The 17,544-nt window shown below is 54.0% G+C and overlaps 6 protein-coding genes across 6 annotated transcripts; 3 read left to right on the top strand and 3 right to left on the bottom strand.

Moving 5' to 3' along the window:
- Positions 1-732: 732 nt before the first annotated feature.
- A1O3_06656 (uncharacterized protein) lies at positions 733-2,173 on the bottom strand (the record flags this gene model as incomplete). The annotated part of the gene is made up of 6 exons (XM_007736774.1): positions 733-1,140; positions 1,199-1,295; positions 1,348-1,427; positions 1,563-1,723; positions 1,840-1,968; positions 2,122-2,173. The coding sequence occupies 6 exons, from the start codon at positions 2,171-2,173 to the stop codon at positions 733-735; spliced, it is 927 nt and encodes a 308-aa protein (XP_007734964.1).
- A 461-nt stretch (positions 2,174-2,634) lies between these two features.
- On the top strand, positions 2,635-4,167 carry A1O3_06657 (uncharacterized protein; the record flags this gene model as incomplete). The annotated part of the gene is made up of 1 exon (XM_007736775.1): positions 2,635-4,167. One exon carries the CDS (start codon positions 2,635-2,637, stop codon positions 4,165-4,167), a length of 1,533 nt encoding a protein of 510 aa, XP_007734965.1.
- An 842-nt stretch (positions 4,168-5,009) lies between these two features.
- Positions 5,010-6,709, top strand: A1O3_06658 (uncharacterized protein; the record flags this gene model as incomplete). The annotated part of the gene is made up of 2 exons (XM_007736776.1): positions 5,010-5,776; positions 5,827-6,709. The coding sequence occupies 2 exons, from the start codon at positions 5,010-5,012 to the stop codon at positions 6,707-6,709; spliced, it is 1,650 nt and encodes a 549-aa protein (XP_007734966.1).
- A 610-nt stretch (positions 6,710-7,319) lies between these two features.
- A1O3_06659 (kinesin heavy chain) lies at positions 7,320-10,366 on the bottom strand (the record flags this gene model as incomplete). The annotated part of the gene is made up of 4 exons (XM_007736777.1): positions 7,320-7,611; positions 7,684-10,109; positions 10,162-10,256; positions 10,315-10,366. The coding sequence occupies 4 exons, from the start codon at positions 10,364-10,366 to the stop codon at positions 7,320-7,322; spliced, it is 2,865 nt and encodes a 954-aa protein (XP_007734967.1).
- Positions 10,367-11,501: 1,135 nt separating this feature from the next.
- On the top strand, positions 11,502-12,746 carry A1O3_06660 (uncharacterized protein; the record flags this gene model as incomplete). The annotated part of the gene is made up of 4 exons (XM_007736778.1): positions 11,502-11,662; positions 11,726-11,735; positions 11,834-11,878; positions 11,955-12,746. 4 exons carry the CDS (start codon positions 11,502-11,504, stop codon positions 12,744-12,746), a joined length of 1,008 nt encoding a protein of 335 aa, XP_007734968.1.
- A 173-nt stretch (positions 12,747-12,919) lies between these two features.
- Positions 12,920-14,814, bottom strand: A1O3_06661 (uncharacterized protein; the record flags this gene model as incomplete). The annotated part of the gene is made up of 2 exons (XM_007736779.1): positions 12,920-14,717; positions 14,780-14,814. The coding sequence occupies 2 exons, from the start codon at positions 14,812-14,814 to the stop codon at positions 12,920-12,922; spliced, it is 1,833 nt and encodes a 610-aa protein (XP_007734969.1).
- Between the last annotated feature and the right edge of the window lie 2,730 nt (positions 14,815-17,544).

Here is a 17,544-nt window from a genome sequence, read left to right on the forward strand (position 1 = left end):
TCTCGCTTGGTGACATAGACTGTCATCACATCGACTACAGTGATATGACGTCTACGTCGCACTAAGTTAGCTACTGGTGCTGCGACTTAGGACAGCCACCTGACAGCTTCATAGCTATGAGGGCAACATTAGATATGCGTTGGGTACCATCGTATCTGCAGGGCAGCGTCTCGATAGCCATACCAAAATATGTGTACCAAGCCGGAGACTTTGGCAAGAAGAGGCTCGGGATAAAGGGCTGGCAACATTCCCGGGAGGGGGATATCTAACCACGGCGTCCCCAAGTCACGCAAGTGATTTCAAGTGACGAAACAAGTGGGATCCCTAAGTCCTACGATGGCCTTGCAGGAAAGTCCATTTCGAATTCAATGGCAGTGTCCTTTCGGTTACCATTAGAAATTCGTGGATGTTGCAGCTCGACCTTCGATCCTTGGCCCGGAAACAAGAATTTGTTACTAGTACAGAGAACGCTCAGGCAGGAGGCGGAGGAGTAGAACCAATCCGATATTGCGATCCATTTCCACGGTACAAGCGCTGATATTGCGGTCGTTAAAAATCCGAACAGAAAGCGGTGATAGTGGTCTCCATAATGTAGTCGCACAGGGGAAGGCCGATACAGACCTCCTTAAGAAGAGCAAGCTTTTGGAGAAAGAAATGTGCGTTGCAGGATACAGTCATAAAGCCCCGAAAACCAGCGAGTTTGCCCAAGGAGAGTGAGGTTGAGGTGTTCCACTAGTATCGACGGTCATCGTAGGTGCCGTAACCACCACCGTAGCCATAACCTCGAGGCGGGCTCCTGGGACGGGGGTACGGATCTCCGTTCCTACCATACGGATCTCCGTAGCCTCGCACAGGTGGTGGCGGTGGGCCCCGGGGATCGTATGGATCTCCCTCATATCTTCTTGGTGGAGGTGGCGCGTAGTCTCTCGGCGGGGTGCGCCTTCCATAGCCTCGGTCGTAGCCTCGATCATAGTAGTCATCGGGAGGAGGGCGACGTCCAGGTGAACGCTCACGGTAACCTCGAGGGCTCCAGCCACGAGCAGGGCCACGGCGGTCATGATAATCATCCCCTGGACCATGTCGGCCTCGAGGAGGAGATCTCTGTCGGTAACTTCGTTGATCGGGTCGCTCATCTTGGATCTGAGTGGTCATTGGTGAGCAAAGAAACCGCCATGCGAGAAATCAAAGTAAAACATACATCAGCCGTGCAGTGAACTTCGGCACCTTTGAATGTCTGGCCGTCTAGCTTTTCAACGGCAGTCTTGAGGTCGGCTTGGGTTTCGAATTCGACAAAGCTTGAGAGATTGTGAGCCAGTGTGACCATAAAAGGAGGTACCCTAGCATTACCCTTTTCCATCACGTTCCCGACCAGTCTCGGAATAGACAACGTCCAGTTGACCAGAGTTGCGGGCGAAATCTTTCAGATCCTAGGCGGAGTGAGCGCAGTCCGGGAGTGCACGAAACGACCAAAGTGTATCCTGCGCAAAGGGAGCGAAGCCACAGGGTCCCTAGGGTTTTTGCCGTGACAACGGAGAGCCAGGGATAGAAGGAGGGCTGCTGACCTGCCAACTAGTTTCCGGTTGTAGTCCAGTGACTTGCATGCGATAGACGGTACGACGTGGTCGTGGAACATTGCGATCCGAGGGACCATTGAAGTCGTCCTTGCGACGAGGACCACGAGCAAATTGGACGGTCAGGCGTTCACCCTTGAATTCTGTTCCATCTATTCACCTGTCAGGCCAGACCAAGAGGAGGGGGCAGATTGGAGGGAGTTTGCGTACGAAAAGCTGTAGGATAAGTTAGCCAGCTCCTGTCAATCGGGAGAATGAGTGAGCGTACCTGGGACGACATCTCGCGCATCCATTGGATCCTCATATTCAATGAACCCAAAGCCATTCATCAGCTTGATTTCCTTGATGGAATCTGTGCCATGGGTGCCAAAGTGGTCCTGAATATCCTGTTTCGTGACTGGAGGGACAAGAACAAGTGTCAGTGACTGACGCAACCAGGGAAGTCTATGAAGCGTATCCAGGTTTCATTTCATGCAGTATCGATCCTCCAGAGATGCAACATTGGCCGGGGTGACCCAACAGGAACACTAGATTTGAGGTTTGTGCATACTATTCCGCGGAAGGTTGCCCAGATAGAGCCTTGTAGAGGAGACATCGGCCATGGTAGCCTCCTGGAAGGTCGAGACCAAGATCCGGAGAGATCAGAACACAAAGAATAGGTAGGGCTGGCGGTAGAGCGGCCGGTCAGAACCGGCGGGTCGATGGATCCAGGAGAGGAACGGGGAGATGGCCTAGCAGGGAGAAAACATCCAGGGAAAACAACCTGGAAGGACGAAGATGGGTGAGAACGAGAGTGGGTGATGGTTGGCAGTTGTGAGGCGCAGGGATACATGCGCTCGCGCTGCCTTCGCCTTCAGGTTCGCCTCACTTTCAAAATACGCCAAGGTGAGGCTAGACCACTTGGGGCTCAACCCCGTTTGGGGACGAGGTGATGCCGCCTTAGGCCTCGGAGCCTGTACCACCAGTACTACAGATATCTGGCTGGAAATCCCGCTGCAGCTCTCTTCACAGCACTGTCCCTTGACACCATCCAACACCATTGCCAGACTCTGAATACGGCCAGATGCTGCTGGCCGAAGCCGAAGATCCCTTTTGGCAGTCGATCGTAGATCAACTGGGAGTAAAACGCTCTAACGATCCTCTTGACGAATGCTATCAAGATGGGTTCGACAGACTCATGGATCGGGCTGACACCCTGCTCAGCCTTGCCAACGAAAAGTTGCATACCTTTCCCTTCAAGAACGTCAAACCCTGCTGGTTCCGACTCTATACCGATGCCAGTCTTGCTAAGGCCTTGAAGCTGATACCGCATCTTCGCTCCACGTCTAGACCCTCCTCTCCGCCAGAAGCCCTCGAATCTCGTCTCGACGAGATTGTATCCCTTCTGGACATGGCTTTGATTATGGCAGGTGGCTTGGGCCGAGAGGACATGATACACAGCATCTTGCAGAAAATCGGGACAGCAACCAAGCATGACCAGACTAACTTGGAGCGGCCCTCGAAGAAACGAAGGACTGGGGACTATGCGGCTGGCGAGCCTATATCTGCTGATCTGCTACCCAATGTAGAGATCTCGGTCCCCAGTCTTCGGTTCCCAGTTCCACGGATGGTACGACCCTCGATGACGGAGTTTTCCAAATCCATGAATACCGAGAAATCCCCGGTTCTGCTAACTGAGGTCCTGGATCATTGGCCAGCGCTTGAAAGATGGAAGCGAATATCATACTGGCTTGATCAGACCATAGGCGGACGTCGCCTCGTCCCTATCGAAGTTGGCCGTAGCTATACCGATGATGACTGGGGTCAACAAATTGTGCGCTTTCGAGAATTCCTGAGCCGATACATTCTATCACGATCGGGCAGCGATGATGAAGCCAAAGAAGATATCAAGACTGGCTACCTGGCACAACATGACCTTTTCAGGCAGTTACCTGCGCTGCGCAACGATATTGCGATACCCGATTATTGCTTCCTCGACGCCCCGCCGGCCCAATCAGGCACTCCAGTTTACCTGAGCAAACTCAAGGAGAGCTCGGGCAAGAAGATCAGCAATTCAACTGCGCATTCATCCCTTTCAGGTCTTTCAGGTGCTATGCCTAGCGGTGAGAGTAGGCAGGTCCGTGATGCTGACGTCGCAGACGGTGACGGAGAAGTACATACTAATATCTGGTTTGGCCCGCCGTGGACTATATCACCGCTTCACCATGATCCTTACCACAACATCTTGTGCCAAATAGTGGGCAAGAAGTACATCAGGCTGTATTCACCCCAACACAGCAAGCGTCTGTTGCCCAAGAGTCCAGACGAGCCTGCTCCGCATGTCTCTCAAAGTCGAACGGCCGCGGGCGAGGTGATTGCCACTCCGAAAGAAGGCCAATGTAGTGAGACCATCGACATGTCGAATACCTCACAAATCGACATTGCTGCGATAGAATTGTCACCTCACGAAGATTGGGACGAGGTTTATCCCGGATTCAGTCAAATCCCGTATACGGAATGTATTCTTGAAGCTGGCCAAGCTCTCTACCTACCAATTGGCTGGTGGCACTACGTACGGAGCTGCTCAGTGGGCATCAGCGTCAGCTTCTGGTGGTAGGTTGATGTGGCTGTATGCATCAACGATGCGTGTTCCACGTGAATACGGAGTACTTATTACTCACTGCCTGGGTAATGCGTAATTTCAATTACTCCTACGATCGGAGATTCCCGAGCAATGTGCTTCGGTCAAGACTCTACTAACTGGTGCTAACCATAGTAGGCTTTCTGCCTTTCGGTCTTCAATAACGAGCACTGCTTACAAGGATCAGTAATCCCAAAGAAGCATACCCTCACAGGATACATGGGCTTGCTGCCGGTGCACCAAACTCTCAGTTTCTCGGTGCCACGAGCCGCGATTGGATTCGCTATACCAGCAGCAACACATGGCAGATGGATCCGATTCAAGGACCATGAAAGCGAACAGTACGGGTACTCCCTATTGCAGCCGACTATCCCTGACGCCAGGCACCTACCGCCTAGGTGCCTACCAGGCCTGATCAACGTGCCAACATTGATTCGCCGGCGCCTTTGCTTATCTTCTAGAAACCAAGGTCGCAGGGGTCGAGATATTGTGATGTCAATCAAAGCAGGATCAGCCGCGTGCTCATCCCCGAATAAGTAACGCTCCCCCCGGAGCTTGACAGGGATGCAACGTTGTTTATCTTTGGGCGTTACCAACTGTTATCGGCACGTCGACTGTCTCGAGGCGCCTCTGTCACGTCAGAGGCCAGGGATTCGTCTGCAGAGCGGATTATAAAGAAGGTCGTCGCCCTCGCGCTGGCCGCCTGGGGTTCTTGTCGCCAGATCAAGCACCTTATCGCCCCTTTCAAGCTTTCGGAGGTCCCACCCCCCGCATTGTCGGTCGAAGCCAGAGCGTCATCCCAGACAACGGCTGCGAAAATGGCCGACACCGAAAACACCGGCGGTGCGGCACGCAGCATGTCCAAGGATGAGGGTCGTCTACGAGAACTGGGCTACAAGCAGGAGTTGAAGCGGGACTGGTCGATGATCCACAACTTTGGCGTCTCGTTCAGCATCATCTCCGTCATCACCGGCATCACCACACTTTTCAGTTATGGCCTGACCACGGGAGGGCCAGGAGTCATGTCTTGTGGATGGCTGATCGTCAGCTTTTTCACCATGTTTGTCGGGCTGGGCATGGCGGAGATTGTGAGCGCGATTCCCTCTGCAGGAGGACCGTACTTTTGGGCGGCAATCCTGGCCCCGAAGAAATGGGCTCCTTTTGCCAGCTGGGTAACGGGTTGGTTCAATCTCCTCGGGCAAGTTGCAGTCACGACAGGTATCACCTTTGGCTGTGCCGGCTTGATTTCCACCTTGGCCAGCGTCAACGGCTACGAGCCGTCGGCCGGAAAAACGCTGGGCATTTACGCCGCCCTTTTGTTCTCGCACGGGATGGTCAATTCGTTCGGCGTGCACATCTTGCGTTATTTGAACAACACATCTATTGTGCTCCACTCTCTCGGCGTGTTCGCCTTCGCGGTGGCGGTTGTGGCGAAGGCGCCTCATCATCAATCTGCCAAATTCGTGTTTGCGACATTCTACGACGGCACGGGCGACCCAGGATGGTCCGTTCGAGCATCTCCAGCCTACGTGGCCTGTATTGGTATCCTGATGTCTCAGTATACCATTACTGGGTTTGATGCGAGGTGAGTTGATGACGGTTCCAGAGAAGCGCGAGGACTAACTTTTGATGCAGTGCCCATTTATCAGAGGAAACCCAAAACGCATCGTGGTCAGCGCCCCTCGGTGTTTTGATGTCGATCGGTTGTTCGGCCCTGTTCGGGTGGTTCCTCATCCTCTGCCTCCTGTTCAGCATCCAGGACTTTGACCGCACCGTGGATTCGGAATATAGTCAGCCGGTGCTCCAGATCCTGGTCGACCTGTTCGGCAAAACGGGCGCCATTGTCCTTTTTGTGCTGATCATCATCTGTGTCTGGCATTGCGGCCTGTTCAGCTTGACCTCCAACTCGCGGATGATGTTCAGTTTTGCCCGTGACGGCGGAATCCCTCATTTCTTCCACAAAGTGGACGCGCGATTCCGGGCTCCGATCCGAACCATTTGGCTGGCTGCATTCCTGGCGTTTCTTCTCGCCATTCCCAGTGTCGGGTCCGCTGTGGCATTTTCGGCGGCCACCTCGATTGCCACGATCGGTCTGTATCTCTCCTACGGTCTCCCGATCTTGATCGGCATGGTCAACCCCGAAGGCTTCATCCATGGGCCGTTCAATCTCAAGTGGTTTTCACGCCCGGTCGCAATCATCGCCTGTCTGTGGATCGCATTCATCACCATCATCTTCTGCCTTCCCGAGCTCAATCCGGTCAATAGTCAGACGCTCAACTACACGCCAGTGGCAGTGGGGATCATTGCTGTCTGGTGCCTTGCAAGCTGGTTTCTGTGGGCTAGGAAGTGGTTCAAGGGTCCCATTCGCCAAGTCGAGGCCGAAGTTGCCGGGGTCAACGTGGACGATCCAGATGCGATGGAGCGCGCCGAACGCGAGGGCAGAATCCCGCGGCTGGAGGAGACGGCGGGGGGCAACGAGAAGAGCATCTTGGCTGCCCTGAAGCAGAATTACAATTGAGACTAGGCTGGATGATTTTAGTCAATTTGATTTTTCTATGGATATAGTAGGCGGAAGATCCGTCAGATTGATGAGTCGATGCCGATGCCCATGCCAACCGCAGGACCAGACGAGACGAGAGACCAAAGACTATATTTGATCGAATGAATCACAATCTGGTTGCTCCGATGACTTCAAGTGCGCCTGTTAGGTGCCTGTCGTAGTGCCTGTCGTTAGTATCTGGCTTTCCTGACTGTGCATCACTGTGTCACCATTGTTCGCAAAGAGCCACTAGGTATCTGGTTGCGGCAACCGACGTCCGAAGCTGGAGGTATTGAGATCTGAGCTGAGCTGTACCCGCACTCAGGGGGCCCGTGAGAGGCGAGTCCGCAATGCAATGAAAGCAGTACAACACAGTACAACAGAATGCAATACAATTCAACAATGCAACAATGTAATTGATCCATTCATTCACTAGCCAGAGCAGAGCTCCAAGCAGAGCTCCAACTTAGTTACTCCGTAGTACTCGGACTCGGATAGTGGCTAAGGGTCTCAACCGCGACCAGGACTGGACTATCTCATAGACTTCATGGCGTTTCCGTTTCCGCAAACCTCGTCCCTCCCATCAGTCTCACCGATTCGTGTTGAAAAACCAACTACTTCGTTTATTGCCGGCGTCGGATCCCGGCCCCGTTCCGGCCAGGTTGGAGATGATCGGGAGCGATGGGCTGCCGTTGGCACCGTCGAGGTGGGATGCCGCTCCGCCGCCGCCACGCAGTGGTTTGGCTATTCGGGCGCCGGCGCTCATGAGACTATTGAATCCTCCGCCGGCCCCAACTCCAGGCCCGGCAGGGGCCATGTTTCTGGAGGACAGCTTGGCCGCCTCGAGTCGCTCCTTGACGGCGGCGAGTTGTGCTTCGAATCTGTAGACAGAATAATGGTCAGCCTCACTTATGACTTTTTTCGGCGGGTCATCAGTCCGTGGGCACTCATACCTGTGATTGGCAGCCGTCAATTTCTCCTGGCTGTCACTCAACAAACTCTCCAGACTCAGAATGCGCTCGTTCCGGGCAATCAGCTTCCGCTCCGCGATGGCGACTTCCTTCTTAAGGCTTGTGTTCTGGTCCACAAGCTGCCTCTGCACCACGGTGAGTTGTTCGAGGTTGCGCTCCAAGAACGCCATCTTCTTCTGTTGCTGCCGGTTGTTGCTCGACCGGAGCACATTGTTGTACTGCTCGCGCGTTTCGTCCAGTGAGATCTCCAGCTCCACCACACGTTCACATCGATCTTGCAGGTCCCGCATCAGATTCTTCTTCATCAAATCAAAGTCGGTGATTTGTTGTTGGAGAGTTTTGCCCGTCACTCCGTTGACGCCGGGTCGGTGCGCCACTCCCTGAGACTGTACTTCGGCCAGGGATTTCTGGAGCTTGTCCATCTCCTGGGACTTCTGTGTCAATTGATCCCTCAAGTCATGGACCAGTTCGGCCTGGGTTTCACTGCGGTCAGAATACAACTGCTCCAGTCTCGCCTTGACATCTTCCACGTCCTCCGGACCTAGATTGCGGGTTAACAGATCTTCGTATTCTTGCTGCACGGCAGCGAGCCTGTCCTCGAGCGCGAGCATCCGTTCTTCGTTTTCGTTCTCGGCACGCGCACTCAATGACTGCTCAGCGTGCCGGACGAGGTTCTGAGACTCGACCAACTTCGTCCTCAGATCGTCCAAGACATGAGTTGGCACGCTTTCTCCGTTCATGCTTGCGGCGTGCAGAGCATCCACCTGATCAAGCATATCCCGCATGCGAGCCTCGTTCTCCGAGAAGGCATTGTCCCCCAGGTCGAAGCCGGCCATCATCTTGGCCATCTTTTCCTTCTTCTTGCGGTCCTTCTCGTCCAGCGCCGCCGTCGTCTCTTTGGCACTCATCTTGAGCTCCAGAAGTTGCTGCTTGACCGAGATCAGCTCCGTCTCGAGTTCCGAGTTGGCGTCTTTCAAGGCTTCCATCGTGATGGCGTCCTCTTTGTTCTGGTACGAGAGCTTCTGCAATTCCAGTTGGGTTTTATTCAGTTTATCGGCCAGTCCTTCGTTTTCTTTGGTCGTCCGCATGGCCCCCTCCTTATATGACTTCAATTCTTCGCGTACTTCTTGCAGACTCCTTTCCGCATTGGCTGCTTGAGTCTCCTTTTCCGTGAGTTGATCCTGCAATTCGTTTTCCCGTTTCAAGAATTCCTCCCGTTCGTCCTTGTCCAGGATGATGCTCGGAGTGCTTGATCGGTCGCCCATTCGAGAATCAGGTCGGCTGGGTGTTTCTGACCGGAGAAGATCGGCGGGTGCTCGAGAAGGCGTGTCTGGTCTTGTCTTTGCATCCGCTTTCGAGCCTGTGCCGCCGAGGGACGGTACCCATCTATCTTTCGGGACCGTCTCTCCCTTTCTCCAAAGCTGCAATTCCGAGTCCAGCGAAGCAATGTACTTCTCGAAGGAAATGGCCTGGCTCTGGGCCATCTTGAGCTGACGTTTCAATTCCGCTGGACTGAGTTCCGCATTGATCTTGGCCTTGTTCCTGATTGTCTTCGCTCTCATCCCGAACCTTAACGTACTCACAGTTTCCGCGTCGTTGTAGCTGCTCGGGGAGCAATTTATGATCAGGGTTGTACGCGAGTTACCACCCAAACTTTCTTGCAGGATCCTCGTCAATTTGGAGTCTCGATAGGGCACGTGGGTGGATTTGCCGTCCGTCAAAGCATTGATAACCATTCCGAGCGCGCTTAAACTCTTGTTGATTTTCTTCGCCTCTTCAAGCGTCTGCCCACTGGCGCCCGTCTTACCCACCTTTTCCGAACCTGCCAGATCCACGAGGTACAGCATACCACTCTTTTGGGACCCCGTGTTGACGTCTTTCTGATTGATTGTGACGAGGAAGATGGAGTGTGATCTCGACGACTCGAGGTTCATGTTCGTCGAGGCTGTCACCCTTGAGCGCTGACCCAGATGCATGGCCGTGTACACCTCGTCCACGGTGTTGACATATATCTCGCGCAGTCCTTTGACATAGGGTCCTTTGGGTCCCTCATTGATAGGTAAATTGTCCATGACGGGGTTCAAAAGATCTCGTATCCTCTCCATGTAAATTTCCAGATACGAAATTCCCACCGTATATTCAACCTGAGCGGACCCGTGGACGAGAATGGAGTCAAAGATCTGCTCTGTAATGCGCGGGATTATACCTTTCTTGTGCGGGTCGTCCATATCACCCATCATTGTATACGATTTTCCGGCACCCGTTTGACCGTAGGCGAAAACGGTTCCATTGTAACCGTTCATGACATCTTCAACGGTAGACCGGATAGAAAAGTCGAATATATCGGATTGTTGGGAGGACATGTCGAACACTCGATCGAAGGTAAAGGGAGCATTGGTTTCTGAGGACTGTACAGCATGAGTTTCTGTTGCGCCGGGTCAAGAACGCGCGCCGGCATACCTGGACCTGGCAGGTGTCTTCCCCAGAAAATTGCACAATCGGTTGCCCTCCATTTGCGACTTCGACCTTGTTCTGAGGTCGGAAACGGGCAACAACTGGGATTCAAGTCAGACTGGGGATCGGGGATGGATTGGACAGCGTGGGATCGCGCACCTTTGATGTTGTTGCCCCCTCCGCTACCCCCCGCGGCGGACCTGGGATTCATGGTCAGCTCGAGTTTTGCAAGAATGGACGGATGCGACGAACGCCATGTTTATTCTCCACGAGACTCTTCAATCGGGCCAAGAGGAAAGCATCCGTTGTGGGAGCGTACCCCGAGGGCGCGGATGGTAAACAGGGAAAGTTGTGGTCTCAGTCGCGATGAAATTGCGTCTTGGGGATCGGGAGTGGATGTCTCAGAGCGTGAACTGGAGTCAGAGGTCGGCGGCGTGAACGATTGCGATCACTCGAAGTCACGAGTCACAAGTCACTCGGTACTTGAATGTTGGTCTTGGAGACTCGACGGGGCTTCTGGAACGAGGACGAACTTTTGGTGTCGTACTGCACGGTGACCGTGGTTGATGACGGGCACGCGCAGTCCAAGGTGCTGGCTTGTGCTTGAGTTTGCCGGGCTCGGGAGGCTTAGGGGGCCTTAGGCTGTGCAAGGGGCGGCTAAGGGCGCGCGTCCTTAGTGGCGGGTGCCAGGGCCAAGGGGGGCGAGGGGGCCTCAGGGCCCTAAGGCTAATAAGAAGCTGGCCTAGGCACCTACGAGGGATTACTGCTGTATTGTTTATGCACTCACTTTCGTTGCTATGCTGGCCACACCGCGACGCGCCGGGAAAGATCAGGTATAGGTGGTGACTTGCGAACTACCTACCTATTACTCCGTACAGTATTTCACACTGCCTCTCCATGATCCTTTGAGACCTCTCTCGAACCCTTTGGAACCAGCTGAGCCCTCCTACATCCGTCGTCGACCAGCAGTTGGCAACAGCAATATGAGAGAGTGCATCTAGAACCCGGTTGCTGAACCCTGTTCGCTGTTCCCTGTTCCACGGTCCAAGTCCCAACACAACGCGAGGCACGTGATGTTGGAGGAACAAGGTACAAGGAACCTCCTCTCTCGTACGGAGTACAGAGTATATTGATCATTCCCGATCTCTCTTGCGACATCACCGTGGTGACTCATCTCATCGAATACGCAGTGTCTCACCCAGGCACCTCACAGGTAGGCTAGTATATAAACCCGCAAGGTTCCCGCAATTGTTGGCATTCAAGCCATCGACATTACGATTACACAGTACAGTGCAAGTGCAAGGATCCTTCTTTTCATCTATACTACTATCAGAGCTCTCTCCATCATGGCCGCGGCGCAGACTCAGTCTCTCTACTCCTCCTTCAACCTTGTCCACAACGTCACCAAGACCTCCTCAGGCTGTGAAATCCACAGCTACACCTCTGACCTCGGTCCAGACGCACCCATCCTGACCTTAATCCACGGCTATCCTCAATCCGCGTACATGTGAGTGACAACTTGCGAGTCTTGACTCGACCTGGGAGCTAAATATTCTCTCCTGGCATCCAGTTTCCGCCATGTGAGACGCCCCTCTTCGCTTCAGCGTCGTTGACCACTCAGGGGAGCGTTCCGGTCCATGACTGCCTCGCATATCCTAACTCAGTTGCATTGTGCTAGGTTGTCCCTCTGCTGTCCGGCAAGGTGTCGCTATTCGTGCCTGAAGTAAGGCATCCCTCCCCTTCAGAACATACTACATCCCATCACCTCTTTCTTTCTACTCACACTTTCCACCCGTCAGCTTCCAGGCTATGGCATCTCCACGCCAATAAAGGATAAGAACGCCAACGACAAACGCTCTGTGGGCACTGCCCTCCTCGAAGCTTTGTCCCAGATCTTCAACACCACTTCATCCACCTCGCCCCGCCGCCTGATATTGGCCGGCCACGACCGCGGTGCCCGCATCTCCCACCGTCTCGCCGTGGACTTTTCGCACCCACCCCAGAACCCATCCGTGTATTCGACGTTGAACTTGACCGTTCTCGGCACAATCCTGCTTGACATCGTGCCTACCGTCTCACAATGGCAGGCCTTCGCGGACCCGGCCGTTGTGTTAGGCTACTTCCATTGGCCGCTCCTGGCCAACGCAGACCTTGCGACCGAGATTGTGGCCGCCTACGGCGGCGCCCGCTGGGTTCAGGAGTCACTCACACGTGTCGCGGGGCCCAACCCAAACGCCCTCGCGCGCATCACCTCGAACGGCGCGGCCGATCTATACGGCTCTTTGTTCGAGCAGCGCGACACAATCTACTACTCCAGCCTGGACTATGCGGCCGGCGCCACCTCTGACCTCGCCGAGCAAGAGGCCGACCAGAAGGCCAGTCACAAGGTCGGAGTGCCGCTCCTCGTCTTGTTCTCAAAGGCCAAGCTCGGCGCCCGCCTCGATGTCCAAGCGCTCTGGAAGGACTGGGTGGCTGAAGGTGTCGACTATGAAGGATTTGGCGTCGGAGATGGTTATGGACATTACTTGCCCGAGGAGGCTTATGATATCGTGAGTGGCAAGATTGAAACCTTCCTCCAGAAGGTGATTTGATTTTGGTCGGTTACTGGCCTGGACTGGACTGGACCGAGATGGGAATAGGAGATAGGGAATATATTAATTCTATGACCGTTGACTGGCCCACGTGGAGCCTTGTTCATCAGCGGGTCCTGCAACTTGCAAGTATTGTCTCTCATCCATCACCGCGCCTTGGCTATTTATTGCCTCTATGTTGAGCGCAATCCTTCTCCTGCAGTCCATCTTCTCTTGCCAGGGCTCCTCTCCACTGTGGTAGACTCAGTCCCCCATAGCCCAAGCTGACTCGCGCTCCTCACGGGCAAGGGTCGATCAGCGTCGGCCTTTTCCTCATGCTCGTTAGATGTGCTTTCCAATGGCTCTTCTGGGATGTCGTCGGGTGCGCCCACGCTCTGCATGCTCGGGGTCACAACTGCTTCGCTTGACTCCGTCGTCTCATCTCTTGAATACCGGCTGCCACGACGCCATAGACCAGTCGGAGGTTCAAGGTCACTGGATGCGTCTGCAGCATGCGCTCTCTGACTGGTACTTCTTCCTAGCGATGATGTCGATGGTCGGTGGTTCAAGGATTCCCCTAATGCGAAACCCTCGGGCGAATCTGCTCCGACCGCGCGGCGACTTGCAAAGGCCGGCGACTTACCCAGTCGTGGTGAATTTGGTCCCAGAGGATTCGAACCGCCACGTAGATGTTCCGTCGAAGCAATGAGCCTCATCTCGAAATCTCCGGAAACCACCATGTCGAGGGAGTCCGACGGAGAGACCGGTGGATAAGGCGCCTGTCGATCTTGCTTCCGGACAGCCATGGTCAATGAAGCTGGACCAACGTCGTGTAAGGCAGGGGCTCCAGTGAAAAGCCGAATCAGAGCATTGCAGCCAGCTTGGTGGGTGACCAAGACGAGGACTAATTCTTCGTCTTCTTCCAATCCGTCGGGTTCTTGCCGTTCGTCGGCTTTTCCCTCATAATGAGCAATCATTCTTTGCACACCATTGCGGAATCTTCGATGCATGCTGCCCCATTCTTCGCCAAATGAACCCCCATCGCCCCAGTCGAGATCATTGTTTTGACTGTCCCAGCTGTGATCGACCACAACACAACAGTCTCGGGCATGAGCAACAAAGCCGGGAGGTATTTTGTCCGAAGCACCCATGGCATACATAGGAACCGGAGGGCTATATCCCAGAGGCTGTCGGTGTAGGTTCCTATTTAGCAGCCTCGCCCCGTTGGCCAATTCGGTCCCGAAAGAGACATTCCGCGGCCGCTTGGGTAGAGAATGACCTACGGCCGCCATGGCCCTCAACCCCGCTCTTTCGGGGGTCGGCACCGACGTCGCTTCGTTCTCTTTCTCCTCCCAATCCATCGACGGTAAGTCATAAGTGGAGGACGGGGACATATCAGCGGCTTTGATCTCCTCTTGTGGTTTCTGCAGAGTCTGCTTCGCCTGCGACATGAGCACGGGAGATGGAGGCGGAGGGCTAATATGGTCGAAATAGCTGGGCGAAAGCCATTCTCCCAAAAACGCATCGATGCGCAACAGGCAAGTGTTATATCCTAACCGGTTTGTCTGCAAGGGGTCTTGGCTAGTGGTCCGTTGCAGAACGTCCTGGTCGGTATCAACAGGAGGTGAGGTCACTTCTGGCGGTGGATCTAATGGGGAGAGGTTCGACCGCTGGCGGGCCTTCAAACCGGGTCGACGGTGATTTTGGGGATGCTGGATGCCAGCGCAAATGGCAACTGCGGTCTGAACACATCGCAAATAGGGAGAGGAATGAATGATGACCTTCCGCCGTTTGGGAGGTCGAGGGTCTGCTGAGGTATTGTCCTTGTCGACACCAGACCGATGTTGTTGGTCGAGGTTATGCAACTCATTGCTGATTCTGACCCCGAGAGTTTGGCATTGGACCCAACCACCATAAGTTAGAGGAGGATCGTGGGGATCTTCGGCCGTCGTGTGCCAGTTTCTGTCCGCTTGGTCGAGGCGGGCGCCGTGCCTGCGCAAAGCCCGTGATTAGCATCGACGTAGCAAGGCGAGTATGGGTTCACAGAAACGTACCGGGCAATGAAGACGACTGCTGGTTGCTTTCCCATGTCGACGGTGGAAAGACTACAGAAGGCTGGCTGGAGAGTGCAGTGTTCGGCGGCTCGAAAATTTCCAGGGCGGATTACCGTAAATAATGAATTGCGGGGGAGACTGGACGGCGAGGGTGGAACAGAGGAGCGAAGAGCAGTCAATGTGGTCACGATCAACCAGGCAGTAACATTATGGAAGTCATTGAGGCGGTCAATCAATGCGCCAGGATGGCACAGAGATTCTAGCCTGGAGGAATGCTATGTAAGGTAGTAAGAGCAGGTGTTGCAGTGGTGGTTGAAAATAGATTTCCTGGTGCTGCCGCCACTGCCAGTGAGGGATGTGACGTGTTGAAGTCAAAGGGTCACGGGGGCGACCTGCAGTGTCACGGCTCCTAAGCCATCCCGCAGTTATAGAGCACGTCCGTACGGAGTACTTCGCTCCCAGGCTAGAATCCAGTGCTGCTGCCTTGTCTGCATGCACGCTTTCCGGGTTTCCTTGTTTCCTTGTTTCCTCGTTTTTCGTCTGGCGGTGCAGGTTCACTCTATACGCCATATTCGGTCTCCGTTTCGGGCTTCTAAGGCCACCCTCTCGTCGACTTACTGCCCCTGGATCGCTTGGGATAGCTCTCTTACTCCGTACTCCGTATTCAGAATCCAGGCTCCATCTTCGCGTCCCGATCCTACACCCTTCGCAAGCACTCCTGTTATTTCCGCTCGAGAAGAGAAATGCCACAATGCCACAGGTCACGATTGCGGAGTACGAAGTGCTCTATACGGATACTAGTAGTAGTGTGCTCTGCCCCTGGGTGGATGCCCTATATCAGAAAGATGAGCCTGTCTAGATCCTGCATGGCTTGGATCAGCTCGTATTCAACATGATGGTGCTTGGCTTGTAGGAACATTTCAAACAAGACTGATCGGTACCATGGACTTTGGATCGAGCTCTGATATCATTGTTGATACGTTTGAGACAGGAGATCTTGTTTTTGTCTGAGACCTGCTCACTACAGAGTATGTATCAGTTGAGCCGACATATCCGTACGTATCTTCCTGGCCTCACCGTCTATCCTCATTTCGCTACGGCGAACAAAAGATGATCAACTACAGGAGTCACAACGTGGCCTGACGGAGATGGATAGCAGGGCGCCAGTATTCCGTACAGAGGCTACACCAACCGACAGACCCAAGAATCAGACTTTAAGATGGGGAAACATGTATTAGTGACCGATGAAAGGATGGCGAGGTTGTTCCGTGCAACCTGTTGCACTTTGGAGACCAAGTGGCATATTGTCTGACCTGGTCAGAACTGGAGCGGTGAGCCAGTTCTTCCTCGCTTGGTGGTGTCAATGTGCCGAAACCCTTGGTCAGACGGGCATCTATTTTCTTCACCACGATCACGACTAACACCGCGACTTGGCTTCAATCTGACTGACAGGAGACAAGTCACCCCTATCCCTCTAGGCTGTTTCATGTTGAGGGGCCGATGGGCACGATCAACGCACCGCTCCCACGGCTGGCATCTTTAGCGCATCATCCCCGGTATTTTCAGACCACAATGGCTCCAAGGGATCTGTGGGTATTGGTTGGCATCCCGAAGAAGGACTGGCCTTTGGTTCGCCCCTTCCAGGCGTGCCATAACGTCGCAAGCCTACAGAGAGGATCCCTGGAAAGAAAGCGGTCTTCGGATCCCCAAGACATCCAACAGGTACGAGTACGGATGCTCTGTATTATTATTTGCTCGTGGACAAACTGTGCTGTCACAGTCAGGAGAGTTCACGTTTCAGATCGCCTATCGTTCATGCCTATTATCACTACTGGTCTCCTCTGCGGTCTCCCTGCTTGTTCCTGCCGATCAGATGACCAGAAACGTGGTGCTTTGAACAATCTTGTCCACCGAACCTCCACCCCTTGCATATGGCCTGCTCCTCTGGTTCCCACTTGGCTTGCCCGTTTTCTTCGGTTCACTATGCACGGGCAGCTCGGCCGTTTCGACCCTGGCGTTAATGTGGTGTTCAAGTTATCGCCGTTGCAATAATGGCTATCTCAATTCCACCCTTTTGCGACACCGACGTCTGCACGCACCCGCGTCTCACGATCTTCGAGGGTCGAAGCTCCTCCATGTGGCTCACGATCTGCTCATACCTATCGACAATGACGCTTTGCCATCACATAGCCAGCTACTCACTGGTCATGCAGGTCCGCCACGGTAATTAGATCCACGTTTCGATCCGACCGACCGTTAGATTGCGAGGCTAGCTATCATCTAAACCACCATCTTGGCGACCATTGTTTCCAAGCTCATGCAGACATGTTTGCCCGCCCCCAAGCACGGAAACCTGCGATAAACCTTCACGGCCACTATTCAACAATTGGGCCCCTGCTGGATGCCCAAAATATTCCCTGTCGACAGCGCACTGGGGGCCCCACACATCGGCATTTGTTTCTCGAGGCCAGGAGACGCCTTCAACGCTATCGTCATTCTTTGTTGCGAATTTGACTGCAGCTGGTAAACCTGCTCCCTCTTTCTCAGCTTTTCGTCCATACTTTCGTTGCATTTGCGCCATTTACTTTTGTCTGTTTCCAAATACATTTCCGCCGGCCGACTGACTCTTTCGGGTCTTGACGGCCATCTTGTTGGACGAACTTGAACTGGCGCAGGAGGGGAACACATCCTCGGCATTTTTTGTTTGCTACAGAACACCACCCGAATCCAGGCACACCTCCCGTCAGAATTCTGTCAACTGCTGT

Source organism: Capronia epimyces (genome assembly GCF_000585565.1).
Source record: "Capronia epimyces CBS 606.96 chromosome Unknown aczIQ-supercont1.5, whole genome shotgun sequence".
Taxonomy (NCBI): domain Eukaryota; kingdom Fungi; phylum Ascomycota; class Eurotiomycetes; order Chaetothyriales; family Herpotrichiellaceae; genus Capronia; species Capronia epimyces.